Source organism: Sturnira hondurensis, unplaced genomic scaffold, assembly GCF_014824575.4.
Source record: "Sturnira hondurensis isolate 20B ecotype Veracruz unplaced genomic scaffold, ASM1482457v3 Scaffold0000780, whole genome shotgun sequence".
Lineage (NCBI taxonomy): Eukaryota > Metazoa > Chordata > Mammalia > Chiroptera > Phyllostomidae > Sturnira > Sturnira hondurensis.
The window spans coordinates 16,304,048-16,321,192 of NW_028073411.1; the positions used below are offsets into that span (position 1 = coordinate 16,304,048).

Here is a 17,145-nt window from a genome sequence, read left to right on the forward strand (position 1 = left end):
CGAAGCTGTCCCAGGGAGCAGTGAGAGCGCTAGGGCCCCCAGCCCCCTGGCCCGTGCACCACTGGACACGGCCACCTGGGAGGGGGCCTGACCCGGGCCAAGGCAGCTCTAAAGCAGAGGCGCTGCTCAGAGGGCGGACCGGCTGAGGGCACCTGCCAGCGATCCTCGCAGCAGGTGAAGGAGTGAGTCCTTCATTTCTTAAGCCGGGAGGTCTGCCAGCTCCCCATGTCTGAGTGCAAGGACTAGAGAATTGTTTCCATTTTCAGGGTAGAAAGACAGAAAGGCTTTTCGTTTCTGAAGGCAGGAGGCTGGGCCACGAAACACGAGGTCCCCTCCCTCTCAGTTCCCAGTGCAGCCTGCAGAGGTACGTCTGCCCTGTGCTGGAGGCTTGCTGCGGGCACGAAAAAACCGTAAGGAATTCGTCCTCCATTTGACAGCGATGACAAGGAGGTTTCATTCCAAAAGAAGCAAAAGTTCTTAGTAACTTTTTAGGTCGTTTCTCTTTTCAAGCAAATGAATACTTTTATTAACATGGTAATTTTTTTAAACACATGGTAGGGTTCTGACCTCAAATACTTGTTAGGTCTGCTACTCAAACAAACTTAGAGCTGGACAACTTACGAACCTTAAAGATGCCTCATCCTTGTCCACATTAGGGTCCAGTGCAGACAGCCCTTGCTTTCCTTCCGCAGCCCCTCTGGGCCTTTGCCACATCCCCTCCACTGTGCCCTCTGCAGCACCCTGGGGCACCACCCCACATGTGCGGGGCGCTGAGACCTCACCTCCTACTCCAGGTCCCGCACCAGACAAGCTGACTGAGGCCATGCAGACAAAATGACCAGACCAGTTACACCAGACAGCGTGCCGAGTCAAGTTTAAACTTTGAACAAAATATATCTCTCCTTTGGTCTCACACAGAAAAACTTCAAGTCCCAAAATACAGGTAACACCATCTTCAGCCATCGTCCGGGTTGTCAGTCCCAGCCAGGTCCGCCCAGTCCCATTCCCGGTCGAAGTCTGGTCCACCTTCGTCAGCTTCTTCAGCGGCTGCACGCTGCAGAGTCATCTTCTGAAGTCAGGCAGCTCCTTCAGCACCTCCAGAGCTGGGGAACCCCAACTCTGAGTCTCATGTGTCGCACAGTTCCAGGGAGCTATCAAAGGGCAAAGCACCTCAACATCTGGAAACTACCAGAGCCCAGAAGAAAGGGGACCGCTGCAGGAACTCGCGATCTGGGCCCTGCTTTCCAGACACGACACCGGACAGGCAAAACTCGTATTGAGGTCGTCACCCGCAGACCACAGCAGAAACGTAGTGTAAATGGGGACAGAGCACAGAGAAAACAGGGAGGAAACAGAAGGCTCTCCGGGTGCAGCTTCTCCAGGGTGTCAGCCAGTCTCTGTCAGCGGACCAGAATCCACTGGCTGTGAACCTGAAGGCGGTGGGGAGAAGCCCATCATTAAGAGGCTGATTATGAGTGAAAAGCAAACCCAACCCCTCCCAACTGCAACCACCGTGGAGGCGGACGCCCCCTCTTCTAGGTGCCACCTCACCCGCTCCCACCAGCGTCTGGCAAGGTCTCCAATTGTCCAACAATGGCCTGCTCCCTGAAAATTCTGATTCCACGGCCTGTCGTGATTTCGTTCCCGTGGCAGGTGATAGGTTCATTGTCCCACAATCATGCAAACACATACCCAACCGAAAAACAACTGTTTTGCTCCTAATTACCGGTGTAAACGGAACAGCATCTACGAACACCTCCCACAGGAAAAACTGAGCACGCTTTTCCTCTCCCCTCCCCCTACCTTCCCTCCCGCGGGGACCACCACTCAGTAAGCCCCGAAAATGAGCCGAGGGCAGGGCGCCCGCAGGCCCCCACCTTACCGCCGACCCTCGCTCAGGACGACTCGCTTTTCTCTATCCGCCGGACCAGCTCCACCAACATCTCTGCCATCTTCGCGATCTCCTTGGCCTTCTCCTCCGCCTTCTCGCCCCTCGTGGCGGCCCGGCCGTCGCCGCCCTCGCTCTGCAGGTGGTTCAGGGCGCTCTCCTCCGAGGCCTCCACCTGCGTCTTGATCTGGATGAGCATATTGTCCATCTCCCACAGCTTGCTGCGGTTCCGCAGGTACGCGCGCCCGTGCTCCCGCGTCAGCGCCGCGATGTCCTCCCGCATCTCGTTGATGACGGGCAGCAGGAACTGCTCGAAGTCCTCCTCGGGCTCCAGCACCTCCACTTCCTCCGGCTCCGCCAGCTCGACGATGTCCAAGGGCCGCATCCTCGCCGCTCCTCCGGAACCGGTCTCGGCGTCTGCTGCGGAGAGAAAATGGAGACTCGCGAGCCTTAGCAACAGAGTTCCAGAATATTCTTGAAAACTTTTACCCCTTTTAAACTTTCCGGCTCAGAGAAGCCACAGCAAAACACGACTTACAAGTAGAGAAGCGGCGAACAAAATGGAGTCGCGGCCGTCAACCAGCTCCCTGCGTGTCGCGGCCCGTTCACGACACCGCCGTGCCTCTTTACGGTCTCGACGCTGGTAGAAGGAGCGCGGGCGCGCGCACGTCCACGGAGAGGGACGCCGCCGGCTCCTCCGCGACCGCGCGCGGACTCGAGCACGAGCGCGCAGGCTCCTCTGGTCCCCTCTCCGCTCAGCGTGGCCACGCCTCTCTCTCCTTGCGGGGAGTAATGCTGGTGCGTCCTCCTGGAGGTGGTGTAAATTAAATGTGTTTAAGATGTACATGCGATATACGTGCACGGAAAGAGGAAGGTGCTATGACAATTATGTATTCAAAGGCTATGACATCCCTGGGCGAACCCTAACAGACCCTACTTCTTCAGAAGCAGGGCTCTGGGCGCGTGGGGGGTGGGGGGGTGGGGAAACAGGATTGGAGAGGGGGGCGGGGTCTTCTTATTCAAGCGATTGTCCCTAAAGTCCTGAGCACTGCTTGGCACCCATCAATAAATTTGCTTTAACATCACTTTTCTCCAAAGAGGACATGCAGATGACCAAAATACATATGACTAGATGCTCAGCATCACTAATTGGAAAGATGAAAATTAAAACCACAGTGAAGTATCACCTCACACAAGTGAAAATGGCCATCAGCAATAAACCAAACAACAAATGTTGGTGGGGATGAAGAGCAGAGGAAACCCTACACTGTTGGTGACAATGCAGACTGGTGCAGCCACTGTGGGAAAAAACTTGACAATGGAACTGCCTTCCGACCCAGTGATCCCACTTTTGGGAATGTATCCCGAGAATCCCAAAACACTAATTAGAAAGACTATATGCACCCCTATGTTCATTGCAGCATTATTTACAATCGCCAAGATTTGGAAGCAGTCCCAGTACCCATCAGTAGATGAGTAGATACAAAAGCTGTGGTATATTTACACAATGGAATTCTACTTAGCTATGAAAAAAAAATCTTACCTCTTGTGACAGCATGGATGGACCTGGAAATTATTATGCTAAGTGAAATAAGCCAGTCAGAGAAAGACATGCACCGTATGACCTCACTTATATGTGGAGTTTAATGAACAAAATTAACTAATGAACAAAATAGAAACAGATCCATAGAGAACAGACTGACAGCTGTCAGAGAGGAGGGGGCTTGCAGGGGTCGGTAGAAAATGTGAAGGGATTAAGCAAAAAGCAAAAAACAAAAACCTTTGTAGACACAGACAACAGCCTGGTGCCCACCAGACGGAAGGGCAGTGGCGGGGGGAGGGCACAGGGGAGACGGGTGTTGACGGAAGGAGGTCCGACCCTCGGTGCTGCACACAGCGCAGTCGTGTGCAGATGACAGAGTCGTACACCCGAAACCTATGTAACTCTATCAACCAGTGTCACCCCAATATGTTTTTTAAAAGTAAATAAGAGACCTTTACATTCAACACTGGCCACAGCTCTGTCTAGCAATAGCTGAAGGGAAGCTAATTCATTCTGGAAACTAAGCTCGAAGGAATATTTTTTTAATTTATCGATTTGAGAGAGAGAGAGAGACGAAAACATCGAGTTGCTGCCCCCCCATCCAACTCGGCGTCCCTCGCATGTCCCCCAAACGAGGAAGGAACCGAGACCCCGGTGCGCCCACCAGAGGTGCACTCCAACCAACTGAGCCACCTAGCCAGGGCAAAGGAATATTTTGAAGCGAATTCCTAGAGCTGTGTAAAATCTTATACCATCTGATTGATTTTGTCTGGTTTTCTTTTCATTTTTGTGCACAAGTGAGTCATTTAAGCCTACATGCTAAATGAATGCATCTATCTGAGAGTGAACAACTCAGTGTCTGTCTGAGTATTATGAGACATCGAATCTGCATAGTGCTAAAGTTTTAGTATCGCAAGGAGGTGGCCAATTGAGTGAGGAATTCAATAAAAGCTGGCAGACTCCCGCTGTGTATTTCAAACCTCGGGCACTCTGAATAATCTTTCAAATCTGACTTACAATTTTATATCTCTATTCTTTTATTTAAATTATCCCAGAAGGTGTTCTGTTTAAAAGGCAAATTAAACAATGCAAATGAGGGGGGGGCATTGCTCAATGCAAAAATGTAAGGACAGAGAAGTTCATTTCCTAGCCTGTTGACACAGTCACAAAACAGCGAGAAAAATGTCAGGAATCCAGCCCGACCAGGGCCATGGGCTTGGCTCCTGTTTTCCAGTCAGAGGAACACAGTCCTACTTTGGAATGTGGCGGAGTTAAGACTAAAGAGAAACAAAAGTCATGGAATTCTCATTGTGCTTTTTTCCACACTTCAATTCTCAGTAAGGAGAATGCCCTCCCTTCGTGCAGAGATGGCCCAGTACGCCTCCTGCGGGAGCTCCCCACGCCCCCTGGGGCCACAGCCCTGCCCCCAGGCTCCTAATTCAGAGCCTGTTGATGCCGCTGGCCAGGGGACCACACCGAAGACCCCTGGGCTGAGCAAGCAAGCCCCTCTGTCTCATTGCCTCATCTTAGGCACCACCCCCTGCAGAAGCCTTCCAGGCTCCCACCGGCCTCTGGCATGACCCTGTCACATTGCTCTCTGTTTGCTTCTCAATGTTCAGACGCAGCTGTGCCTTAGAGCACCTGGTACAGAGAAGGCAGCTGGGAAGCATGGAGGGAAGAGAAGGGAGAGGAATGGCAGTAAGTGCTGAGTGCTGGGGCTTCCCACACCCTCCAGGGCTGGACACGCTCAGCTTCGGTTCTCCCTGCGTCTTCCACGCCTTTCAGTGCTCTCTCCACCTTTGAGGGGCGATGGTAGTACCAGCATTTCGTCGAATATTGACCGTGGGTTACAGGAGAACTTGTCCCAGGGGTCACAGAGCAAATCAAAGATGGGAGAAGAAATCAAGTGAAGCCTGCGGAAGGCTTGCTGTGATGTCAGGGCATTCGCGGCCAGGCAACTGGGCGCTGTCACCAAGCCCTGTGCCAAGGCACTGGGTCCAATAATGTCCCCCAAAGCTAAGTCCTTCCCAGAACCTCGGAACGGGGTCTTATTAGGAAGTAGCATCGTGCATTGCAGGTGGAGCAAGTGAAGATGAGGTCATGGCTGGAGTAGAGTTAGCCCTTAATCCAATGTGGCTGGTGTCCCAAGGAGGGACAGACACACAGAGGGAAGAAGGCCGTGGGAAGGCAGAGGTGGGAACCTGAGTTAGGCGGGCTCAACGCCAAGGAGCGCCAAGGTGTGCCGGCAGGCCAGAGGCTAGGAGGGAGGCTGGGCTAGTAGCTTTGGAGCCTGGAGGTTTGTAAATAGCAATGCCCTCCCCACCGGCACCTTCCCCAGGACAAGACGAGGCCCTGCCCTCACCGCTCCGTGCATGGCCCAGGATCCCTGACCTTCGTCTCGCTCCTGGGAAACTCAATTTCTGAACTCTCAGCCTCCTCCCAAAGTACTAGTCTGTCCTCACCAAAGTACTAGTCTTAGGAGTTCTCAGGAATAAAGCTGGTATGACACTGGATCTGTTCGGGCAGGGAGACTGGAGATGAGTCACCGAGTGGGCCTGCTCACCCACGTCCCTGTCCTGAGCCTCTGTTTCCTCTCTGCCAGGTGTGGAGGTAGCACAGAGAGCAAGGCCCCTCCTGGTCCTTCTCCCCTTTACTCCCTGCCCAGACCTCTACCAGCTCCCAGATGTCCTTTGGGCAGGCGGCTGCAGGACCCCCGAACTGGCTATGGCTGGAGGGCTCCTCACTTGGAAGCTTCCCAACTCCAGCCTCGCCCTCAGCATCCAGCGGCTGCTGAGGGGACCTCGAACGGGCTGGCTTGGTCGTATCCCTCCCAGCTGGCTGCACAGCAGGGCCCCCAGGAGGCTTTGGGCCAACCCAGCCCAAGGAAGAGGGCAGCTGTGGGCCCAGGCCGAGCTGGCACTCAAAGTCACCCACGAGCTTGGCTGTGCAGCCAGGGCTCCGAGGCCCAGTCTACAGGAGAAAAACCTGGGGAGGCCAGCCTGCAGGGCCTTTCCTGGTCTGTGCACCCCACCTGCCCAGCCCGCCCCAACTTCCCACTCCCCCGCGTGCCGGTGTTACCTCCCCTTGCACCCCATGTGCCCTGGCGCTTGCGGCCCCTCTGCAGCACACGGGACCCAACTCCCTCTGCAAACTCCACTTTGCTTTGTGTTTTAGGGGCGTGGGTTTGTGGCTGACCCCTCCTTGCCCTCTGCTCCTCCCTCCTTCAGTCACCTCTCCCTACCTCTCCCTCTCTGGCTGGGAACCCCCTGAGGTCAGGATCTGAGTCTGTCCCACCATGTGTCCCCCAGCCCAGTGTAGTGACCTGGTGGCTCCCGTGAACGTGCTGCCCCAACGTGGTCTGGGGTGAGGGCTGACCCAAGGCCCGTGCCGACCAGGGCCACACCCGAGGCCCTCCACCGGGGCTGCTGAGCACAAACCCCTTCTCAGACACCCCACCTGATGCGGACCCTGGAGGGCTTTCCCAGAACTTCTGATCCCCCCTCACGTTCAGACCTGCAGGGGACATTTCCCACCCACCCTTCCCCCCCAGAAGCAGAACAGCCCCCTGGGCTCCTCTCACCCCCCCACCCCCCGCCCCGGGCAGGGCCGCCCGGGGTGACCGACTGCCTGGCTCCTCTGTGTCTCCCTTCCACCTGCTGAACGTGGAGGAAAGTGGTGACTCCGGTTCACCTGGCCTCTCTTGACCCCGGCCCTGGGGGCAGCCAGGCTCCTCGGAGTCTGAGTCTGAGTCAGCCAGGCAGACGGTGCAGTGGGCCAGCTCCAGGCCCTGCTCAGGTGTGTGGCCCTGACATGATGATGGTTGTGGGGGGCGGGGAGGGGTGCAGGTGCTGAAGGCAGAGGCACCTCCCTTTCCTGTAGCGGCTGTCCAGGACACCCACACAGGCCGGCAGGAGACGGCCCTCCCAGTCCCCCCACCCCAGGGGGTCGTGCGACCCAGCTCCTCCAGCCCCCTGCTCCCGGCCTCGCTGATACTTCTGTGGCCCAGGACCCCACGGAACCTGCAAAGGAGACCCTGGTGGGAACCGGTGACCTCGGGGGGGCCCATACCTGATGGGGGTTAATGACCCCTCCCTGGTCAGGGACAGAAAGAGGGTTTTCCTGCATGATGCCACCCCAGTCTCCTTTTGGAAAGAAACTAGCTTTCTGGACAAATGCAACTTCTGTTAAATTTTTAAAATTTAAAAGTCGCACGAACACCCAGGGCAGAACGTTAGTTCTCTGCTGGCCCAGGACTCGAACTGGCACTCTCCTGTCTGCGAACGCGCTGCTGGGGTGTCCTGGCCGTGCTGTAAAAACTCTGCAGAGACACCCCGCCCCCCGGCCCTCGGTTACAGTTTTCATTCCCTTCAGACCACCCTGGTGGCCGCTCCAGGTGTCTGAGTTCGAGAAGCCGCCACACAGGCCTCCCCTGAGCTTGTCAAGTTAAAATGTGGCCCCTTTTCCTCCACATGTCCCCTTCTGGTGATAAACCGATCCCAAGGATGCACCGATGACTGACACTTGGCTGGGAACGAGGTCCCCAGGTGGTAGGAAGGCCACTCCTGTCAGAGTCAGCGTGTGTCGGGGCAGATGCTGGGGACAGGTGAGACGGTAGCCGCATTGGAGGTCCGATTGTTCCTGCTATGCAGAAAGAGTCGGGTGAATGGGAGGCAGTCAGAGCCCACAGGTCCTTGTTAAAATTATTCAGGGTCACTTCTCCTCTTTGAGCTGCTGTGGCCCGAGTCTTTTCACCGCTTGTCTCCTGTTTTGCTGCACCTCCTGTAACAGCTACACATGAGCAGCAGGAACAGCACCGAACCCGCAGCGCGGGCAGGACCGCACCCGTCCCACAGCGGGGAAGGCAGCACTTGTGGGGACCAGGCGCCCGCCAGCCGCGCACCAGCCGCGCACCCTCCTCGTGTCTCATCATCGTAATTTCGGAAAGGGGGCCTGATACGATTTTTCCTTCCTTCACAGACATCCAGCCACAAGGCCATGGCTGGTGCGTCCAAGGACAAGACACGCTATGACAGATGGGGCAGGTGGCTGCAAGCCCTTCCCACCACATCCGGTGTTTCTCATCACCACATCCGGGTAGCTTCATCATCTGTTGCTATAGCGACGTGACAGTCATCTAGGTGGGTCCTTGTGTGATTCCACCAGGGGGATGGTGAGGGATGTGTTCTTGGAGGAATTTCCCGGAGTTGGGTCCTTTATAATAGACACATCAGGAAAAAAATGTACCGAAGCTTATATTGATAGAAGGAGAAGCCCAATGTCTGGCCAACAAACCACCAACTTTGTTATCGTTAACAATAATCACAGCCCTGGCTGGTATAGCTCAGTGGATTGAGTGTGAGCCTACAAACCAAACAACTGTGGTTCAATTCCCAGTCAGGGCACATGCCTGGGTTGCAGGCCAGTTCCCATCGGGGGATGCACAAGAGGCGACCATACATTGATGTTTCTCTCCCTCTCTCCTTCCCTTCCCTTCCCTTCTAAAGATAAATAATTAAATTTAAAAAAAATAAAAAATGAAAAAACCAATAATTACAGTATCATTGTCCAGTAGGTGGGAGAGATTAGCAGGTACCCAAGTTAAGTTTTTCATGTCCAATAAGGGAGGGGCCTGGAGAGACACACCATCTCCACCAGGAAGCCACGGGGAGGACAAGAATAAAAAAGTCACCCCGTGCACATTCAGCCAGTAGCAGCTTCTGTTGGTGAGCGTACAGACCTTGCAGCTGTCGGGCACGGTTGCCCACCTTCGTGGTTGGTGGTGCCTGGCCCCTGAAAAGTCCTTGATCTCAGCTGACAGTGGAGGCCAGTGTCAGAGACAGGGGCACACGTCCACTTGTCATTAGGCCCCCAAGCAGATCCCTTGCAACGGTGCTGGAGAGCCTGTGATGTCTTCCCAGCGGACGAAACTCTCCTGGTGGTGAGTTGTGGTCTTCGTCATCCGGTGAAATGTTGCCAATTCATTAGTCCCTTTATGCTGGTTAATGTTATTAATGTATGGGTCCCCGTACGCTGCTCAAGGAGCCCTCAGTAATAATGCAGAATGTCTCCTTTCGGTAAAGTGGAGCCATCGTCCCTTCCCCAGATTCACGGGGAGAAAGGCCATGTTCGCTGCAGATTTCAGCCTGAGCAGCCCTGTGCAGAGGGCACTCGGCCACAGGAGGAGGAAACCTTCTGCAAATGTTCCCAGGTGAGTTTTCCTTGTAGCATTCGTCTGTTCGCCAATCCGGAGGCCCGGGGGCGACGGGCACAATGAAAACACTGTAGAATCGGCGTTTACTCTACAATAGAATAGATGTTACCAGTGGATTGTGTCGCTCGCCTAGTAAGGGAGCCCCTCTGTCGCCAACTCCGAGGGATCCCCCAGCTGGGGAACTCACTTTTTCAAAATAATTAACGTTACCACGAAAGCTATTGCTCTCCTGCAAGACAACGCCTCAGCCCGCACAAAATCAAGGCTGACACGTGTGTATTCTTGAGATGGTGGCATTTGGGTAAAATCCAGTGACCACGCCTGGAGCTGAAGGAAGTGACATGCCCCCGGACGGTCCTGCGCTGCATCTGGACAGAGAGAACACCCGCTGTGCGCTTTAGGGGCTGCGTGGGAGGAGGTTTCCTCCTCGAACCCACCCTTCGGGGCTCTGATTTCGGCCCATGCAGGTGACAAAGTGCAGGAGAGGGAGTTAAGCTCCCCGAGGGAAGAGTGGTTTCTGATGGGGTCCGAGCCGAAACCGTTCCCCTGGGACAGAGGTCCTCCCCAGTTGCCACACCCTCTCTTCCTCAAAGCTCTCCCTGGACCCGGCCTCCCTGGGGCTTGTCAGGTTAACATGGGGCCCCTTGTCCTCCGCACTGGGAAACTGGCCAGCCTCTGCTGGCTGCTCCTCCGGCGGGCCGGCGGGCCGGCGGGCCCGCAAGATCGGACCCCAGTGGGCCCCCCGAGGCCGGCTGAGAACAGCAGATGCCTTTGGGAGGCTCCACCTCCTGGCTGAGAGGCTGCGCCCCTGGCACATGGGCCCCGGAGTCTCACCCTAAGAGGGATGCGTGGAACTGGTCCTTCCCTCTTCCCCAGTGACTCCCAGTGGGGCCACACCAAAGCAGGAAACCTGGAAGAGGGTGATATGTCCAAAGAGCACGGGTCATGGTCACCCTGGCTGGTGCTGTTAAATGCCAACCCACTCCCTGCCCCCCAAGTTCTATCCAGGCTCTCCCCCTGCCTCCACAGTGGCAGTGGGGGCCCTGCAGGCTTCCCCTGTGACATACGCCTCCATTTCTCTGCCCACCACTGGGGAAAAGAGAGAGGCCGCCTGGGGCCGGGGGACCCAAACTTGACCCAGATCCCACGCTTGGAGCGCTCCTGACCTGCGCCGAGGCCCGGAGGAGCCCTCTCCCTTGAGAAACAGCCAAACCTGTAAGAACTTTTATGTTTATTTGAACCAAACTGACAATTGCAGAGAAGCAAAAGCTCAGCGGATTGAGAAAATGCTCCAGAAAAGGCAGCTTTGCCCCTTATTTTATACCTTACAATGGAAAGAGGAGGCAGAAGGGGGTTGTGTGAAACCCACCGGTGGTAGGTTGGGGGCGGCGGGCGGAAGCACNGGGGGGGGGGGGGGGGGGGGGGGGGGGGGGGGGGAAGGATAGATAACTGTGTCCTTTACACAGGCGGGTGCAGGACGGTTCACAGTCAGCCGCCAGCCTGGTGACAGTAACAGTGAGGGCGTTTGTGACTCTGCCCCAGTGTGTGGTTGGGTGTGTGGTTGGTGAGGTGGCTGCGCCCCAGGGGGTTGGAAGAAAGGGCAGCAACCCAACACCCCAAAGGTGTGTCACCAGAGATACAGAAAGACTGTAGATGGCCCGATCTAGGCAAAGGTTGACTTTTTGTTACTGGGAGATTCTAGCCCAGGGCAGGGACTGCCCACCTTGACCTGCTTTTTGTTTTGTTTTTTTTAAATATTTTATTTATTTATCTTTAGAGGGGAAGGGAAGGAGAGAGGAAGAGAAACATCAATGTATAGTTGCTTCTTGTGCATCCCCTGCTGGGAACTGGCCCCTGCCGGGAACTAGCCTGCAACCCAGGAATATGCCCTGACTGGGAATCGAACGGTGATTGTCTGGTTCACAGGCCTGGCTCAATCTGCTTTTTGTTATTTTAATTTCAGACCATCCCCTGTGGTTACTTTCAGTCTCTGAATGGTAAGGCTGTTGCGCTGGCCTCCCGTGGACTAGTCAGTTCTGCTACGTGGCCCAGGTGGGTCCACACCCTGTTCACTGCTGAGGCCTCCAACAGGGCCGCACCCAGGCCCTGGGGAGAGACAGGCCCAGCGGAGCCTTCTCCGGTCTAATCCTGTAACCGCAGGGGTTTGCCGAGCTGGCTAGGAGCCGAGGAGGGGCGGGTCCGCGGGATGAGTCACAGGGTATTATGAAAAGCAGGCAGGTCTCGCTGGCATTCACACAACGGTTTCCTCTGTCCGCCTGCCCAGCGGAGCGCCAGGCCCACCTGGTAGCCCCAGGGACCCACTGGGGCCAAAGCCCAGGCCGGCTCCCTCATTACTCAACAAACCCACCCGCCCAGACACCCATTGGCCCGAGACACCCAGCTCGTCCCCCAGGGTGGGGTTCACCATTATCACACAGTGACAACCCCATGACCAAGGGAAGCAGAGTGAAGTGGCGGGGGGGGGGGGGGGGGGCTGTAGGGCTGTACCCGGGCCTGGCTGGGGTCCCAGATCAGGGCACCAGGAAGTTAGGAGGCTGCATTTCTCTGGCACTGAGTAATGCGGCCCCGGGAGAGGCGGGGGGAGGGGCGGGCTCGCCCAGGGGCCCAGCTCCGCTTGTCCCACCCTCTGTGTCAACAGGAAGCTGGGCTTTATAAAGGGCCAAGAGGACTCCCCTTGGCCATTTCCTCAGCCACACCAGCCGCCCGGAGGAACGTGGACCCCCAGCCAGCACCATGTCGCGACTAGAGACGGCCATGGCCCTGATCATCGAGGTCTTCTCCCAGTACGCGGGCGCAGACGGCAACGCGCGGAGCCTGAGCAAAGGGGAGATGAAGGTGCTCCTGGAGAAGGAGCTGCCCGGCTTCCTGCAGGTGAGTCGCGGGCCCCGGGGCAGAGTGAGGGGCTCCACCTGAGGAAGGGGCCTGCTGGGGGGTGGGGGGACACGGGGAGAGGCTGGGAGAAGGGGCAGAAACTATCAAGACCCAGCTGCTCCAGCCACTGAGGGATGCTGAGGGCCAAGGAACTCCCGCTTCTGAGCAGGAAGGAGACCGGCCAGGGCAACCCTTGCAAGAGCTGGGGCACCAACTGACTTGTGATCAGCATCCTTCCTCTTCTGGGGCCCCATGGCCTGGCGGGGGATGGGACCTGAGTGGTGGTGGTGGGGGGTCAGGGGCACAGGGGTCAAATCCAGGGCCATCTCTGAGGGGGGTTGCTGGTCCCTCAGAACTCTCCCTCTCCAAGGCTTCTGGCCACAAACATCCCGGTCCACTGGCTGCTTGCTCGCCTCCCTCCCCCCATTCCCAGGTCCCCGGGGGCCTGGCGTCAGCAACACTGACAGAAATACCATGGGGAGGCGTCCCATCCTGGTGGTACCTGTCCGGCCAGAGCCCACCTTCTGGGTGGGAAGGCCCCCCCCTTCAGGGGGGCCTCCCCAGGGGGCTTAAACTGAGGGTCTGCCTGCCCCCTCCCTTTATTCGCTTCCTCCTCTGCCTCTCCCAGGCTCTGCCTCTCCGCCCCTAGGGGCGTGTTGCGATCCTGATTCCTAAACGCGCAACCTCAAATGTAGAGTCTAGAATGTCACTTAAAGACACCCAGCGCTTCAGCACGTTGTGTTTCTCTCCCTTCACATGTGAATGCAACAAAGAGACATTTTTAAAACTAAAGTTCACTTGCCTTTCTCTGTAATCGACGTGTCTGGTAGGAAACGTAGAAATACAAAAATGTGGAGGAAGGAAGTCCTCATACACGCAGCCGCTTTCCACATGAAAGTTGATGTGACCGAATTTCTAATTTATGCGCAGTTGCCTTTCTTTTTGAACTTAATGTCCATGCTCACTGCACACCCCGCCTGGGGCAGAGTTCTCCAGTTGGAGAAATGGCAGCCAAGCCAGGACTCGCAAGCTTGGGCTACCGCAGAATCCCGGGGCAACCCGGTGGCGGCCGGCGGCCGGGACCCACTCAGCAGCGCCCGCTGTGGCGTTTCCCCGACGCGCAGCCAGAGCTCCGTAAACAAACCCTGGGTGGCTGTCGGGTCGACTCCATCGAAGGCGCACAGCGTCCGGCCCTGTGGCCGCACCGCGAAGTGTCGGCTCTCGGATTTGCGGGTGCGGGTCTGGGTCGTCAGCGCCCCCTGCTGTTGCTGTTCGGATATGCACCGTGACGGTGCTTGCTCCCTTGGCCACGTTGGTGTCCCTGCACTGTCAAGGGAGCGGGCTCTCATAGACCCCCACCCCCACCCTGCGCTCCGAAAGAGGGCCTGGGGCCTTGGGGCCCAAGCCGGGGAGGGCAGGGACCCAGTCTGAACCCCAGATTCTCTTCTCCCCGGTGTCCCAGGCAGGTCCGATTGGTGACCTCTCTTATGCCATGACCGGGTCCCCAGCCTAACCTGCCAGGGTGAAGCCACCCGAACACAGCGACCAAGCTGGGCTAGAGCGTGTTTTCTGGCACCCTCAAGGTGGAGCACGTTGTGCAACCAAAAGACAATCCCCTCAGACGCGTCAGGGCAGGTCCCTGCCTCCTAGAGCTTCAGTCTCCTTTCCAGGGGCCGCGTGTCTGCTGTGCGCAGTGTGCGGAACCACGGAACCACAGAGTCGGTGTCCCTTCCTCTACCCCGCAGCGGGGCTTGGCTGCGGCCAGGGCACCCTACAGCCCCCTTATCACTGACCCCAGCCCCCTGTCTCCTCTAGAGTGGAAGGGACAAGGAGGCTGTGGAAAAACTGCTCAAGGACTTGGACGCCAACGGAGACGCCACGGTGGACTTCAACGAGTTCATAGTGTTTGTGGCTGCCATCACGTCTGCCTGTCACTCGTACTTCCAGCAGAAGGGACTCAACTGAGGCCCTGCAGACCCAGATTCCTGAAGGGGGCCCAGGGAGCAGGCCTCTGGCTTCCGGAAAGCTCTGGGCAGCAATTATTTCTCTGGGATGAGCGAACTGATTAATAAAATGCTTGTGAAATGACCCTGGTCTCGGAAGCTGATCATTTCTCCAAAGCCTTCTTACTTTCACCAAAGAACTCGCTAACTTGTCACCACTTCATGCTTGTCACCTGACCAATGGAGACAGAGAAGGAAGGGCCATAGGTGAGCTGGGAATCCATTCTCAGCGATTTGCTGAGCGCCCACCCTGTGCCAGCTCAAAGGGGGAGGCACGTCCGTGCTTATGTTTATTCAGCACAGTGACAGCCACCCTAGACTGGCCCCCAGGGAGGACAGTGGGACGTGCGTCCATTCAATCAGGCCCGTGGTCACTCATCAAACCCTGGCCCCTCCACCTTCCATCCATGTTTTTTCAGGGAACGCCTTTTTTTTTTGGTACAATACTATTTTTTTCTCTTGGCTAAGAAGACCATAAAACAGTAATAGAGGAGAAATGAATTAAAAATGAGGGTTAGAATCACTGCCAGTAAGAGACTGGTCTTGTGTCCAATGTTCCCCGTTCACAAATCTGTTTTTAGAAAATCACCAAGGTTGGGCGTTAGGTCAGGAACTTGACCTGCTGTAGGCGGCTGGAGCCATTTTCACCAGAGCAGGGCTGGGCATCACTGAGAGATCCTGAACTTGACCCTTTCAGGGAAGGTGGTGGCCCATGTTTTTGTACACGGGAGGGTTGCATTGAATTAGACAAGAGCAGATACACATTTAAGTGAAAAACCAAGTGAATGTGCCATGGAGGAACTGAAGTGTGGACCAGAGTGGGAATCACTTTTTCTTTTTTCTTGCTCCTTCACAAGTGAGTTGCCGCCCTGTGCATGACAGACCACCGGCCAGGAGCAGAGCCTACAGAAGCAGCTGCTGACTCCAGAACCCTCTGGCTCGCCAGGTCCTGCTCAATCCACTGAGCCACACCAGCCAGGGCTTTCCCTGGCCTTCTCATAGCCAGGGGGCAGGCACCGGACCTGGGACCCCCAGACCTGAGGCGGGACAATTTATGCCAAAAGCAGGGACCTGGAGAAACGCGTGGGTTGGGCAGCAAGGCTGTAGGAAGTTTCCAGCTACGGAGTCCTGCCCCCGGCTCTCCAGGTCTCCGCAGAGCGGGGCCGAGTCTCTTCTGAATCGAGTCTCTTCTGAATCGTCACCATCTGGGGCGGGAGGAGTCCGGTTCTCCCAGCCGGGAGCTCAGACTGCTGGAGCGGAAGAGTGGCCACATGCCACTCCCTCCCAGGGTCCTTGGGCTTCTCGGACAGGTCCTTACAAGTCCCAGCCTCAGCTCAGGAAGACAATAGGGCCTACTCCCCTCAGTCTGCCCAATGTTGCCCCACAGGACGGCCTCCATCAGGAGTCCCCAGCTTTGAAGCAAATCCCCTTTTGGCACATGAAGCGCCCACAGCCCCAGGGAGGCCGGGGAATTTTCACCTCACCGAGGCTCCTCCCCGGCCTCCAGCTGGTTGGGAAAAGAGGCTCCCACCCCCCAAAGAACAGCCTCCCTCGGTCCTCTGTCACCCACGAGCAGGAAGCAGAGTGCCCGGTCCCCGCGGGTGAAGTCCGCAGTCACCTCTCTGGAGTGCACAACTTCTCAGGGCGCCACCTGGTGCCCAGGTCCTTGTGAAGTGGAAGCCGTTCCAAGCAGCATTTTTTTAAAGATTTTATTTATTTATCTTTTAGAGGGGAAAGGAAGGAGAGAAGGAGAGAAACATCAATGCATGGCTGCCTTTGGTGTGTCCCCTGCTGGGAACTGGCCCGCAACCCAGGCATGTGCCCTGACTGGGAATCGAACCGGTGACCCTTTACTTCACAGGCCCGTGCTCAATCCGCTGAGCTACACCAGCCAGGGCTCCAACCAGCATTTTTTATTGATTGCATGTAACTTGCTGGAATGAGGGTACACTCATTTTCTCATGATTAAAGACATAGTTCTTACTTTTTATTTAAAAGGGTGCTACAGTTAATATTTTCATGCATGTACCTTTAATGTAAGCTCAGATAATCTCCCCAAAATGAATTCCATTTTGAACCGAGGATTATTAGGTCAAAGGAGAAATGTTCATTGTGGTAAAAATACACAATATAAAATGCACTATCTTAACCATTTCTAAATGTCCAGTTCAGTGGGGTAAGTACATTCACCTGGTTGTGCAGCTGGCATCCAAAACCTCTCACCTTGCAAAACTGAAATTGCGTCCCCCTTGAACAGCCCCCAAGAGCCCCGGGCAAGCGCGGAGCTATTTCCTCCACGATTCAGCTCCTCTCGGGAACTCACGTCAGTGGAATCCCACCGTGCGCATCTTACTGTGACTGGCCCACCCCACTCTCCATCCTGCCCTCTGGGCTCATCCACGTCAGAGCAGGGGTCAGGGTCTCCCTCCTTCCCAAGGCTGACCCGCAGCCCTTTGTACGGGCACATTGCTTTTGGCTTACCCATTCGTCCATTGGTGGACACTTGGGTTGCTTCCAGACGTTTTTTATTTCTCTACTTTTAAAGATTTTATTTATTTATTTTTAGAGAGAGGGGAAAGGAAGGAGAAAGAGAGGGAGAGAAACATCA

General features: G+C 56.0%; 2 protein-coding genes across 2 annotated transcripts; one reads left to right on the forward strand and one right to left on the reverse strand.

Moving 5' to 3' along the window:
- Nucleotides 1–500: 500 nt before the first annotated feature.
- Nucleotides 501–2,511, reverse strand: LOC118987092 (MORF4 family-associated protein 1). Its single transcript, XM_037046159.1, has 3 exons — nucleotides 2,427–2,511; nucleotides 1,883–2,308; nucleotides 501–1,430 (listed from the first exon to the last, which is right to left on the reverse strand). Exon 2 carries the CDS (start codon nucleotides 2,271–2,273, stop codon nucleotides 1,896–1,898), a length of 378 nt encoding a protein of 125 aa, XP_036902054.1. The 5' UTR covers nucleotides 2,274–2,308; nucleotides 2,427–2,511; the 3' UTR covers nucleotides 501–1,430; nucleotides 1,883–1,895.
- Nucleotides 2,512–12,327: 9,816 nt separating this feature from the next.
- S100P (S100 calcium binding protein P) lies at nucleotides 12,328–14,622 on the forward strand. Its single transcript, XM_037046161.1, has 2 exons — nucleotides 12,328–12,534; nucleotides 14,350–14,622. The coding sequence occupies exons 1-2, from the start codon at nucleotides 12,397–12,399 to the stop codon at nucleotides 14,497–14,499; spliced, it is 288 nt and encodes a 95-aa protein (XP_036902056.1). The 5' UTR covers nucleotides 12,328–12,396; the 3' UTR covers nucleotides 14,500–14,622.
- The last annotated feature ends 2,523 nt before the right edge of the window (nucleotides 14,623–17,145 follow it).

Bases quoted from the DNA above. Each gene is read 5' to 3' on its own strand.
- S100P (XM_037046161.1), top strand. From the start codon at position 12,397: ATGTCGCGACTAGAGACGGCCATGGCCCTGATCATCGAGGTCTTCTCC. The intron at 12,535-14,349 runs GTGAGTCGCGGG...TGTCTCCTCTAG, and splicing joins AGCTGCCCGGCTTCCTGCAG to AGTGGAAGGGACAAGGAGGC.
- LOC118987092 (XM_037046159.1), bottom strand. From the start codon at position 2,273: ATGCGGCCCTTGGACATCGTCGAGCTGGCGGAGCCGGAGGAAGTGGAG.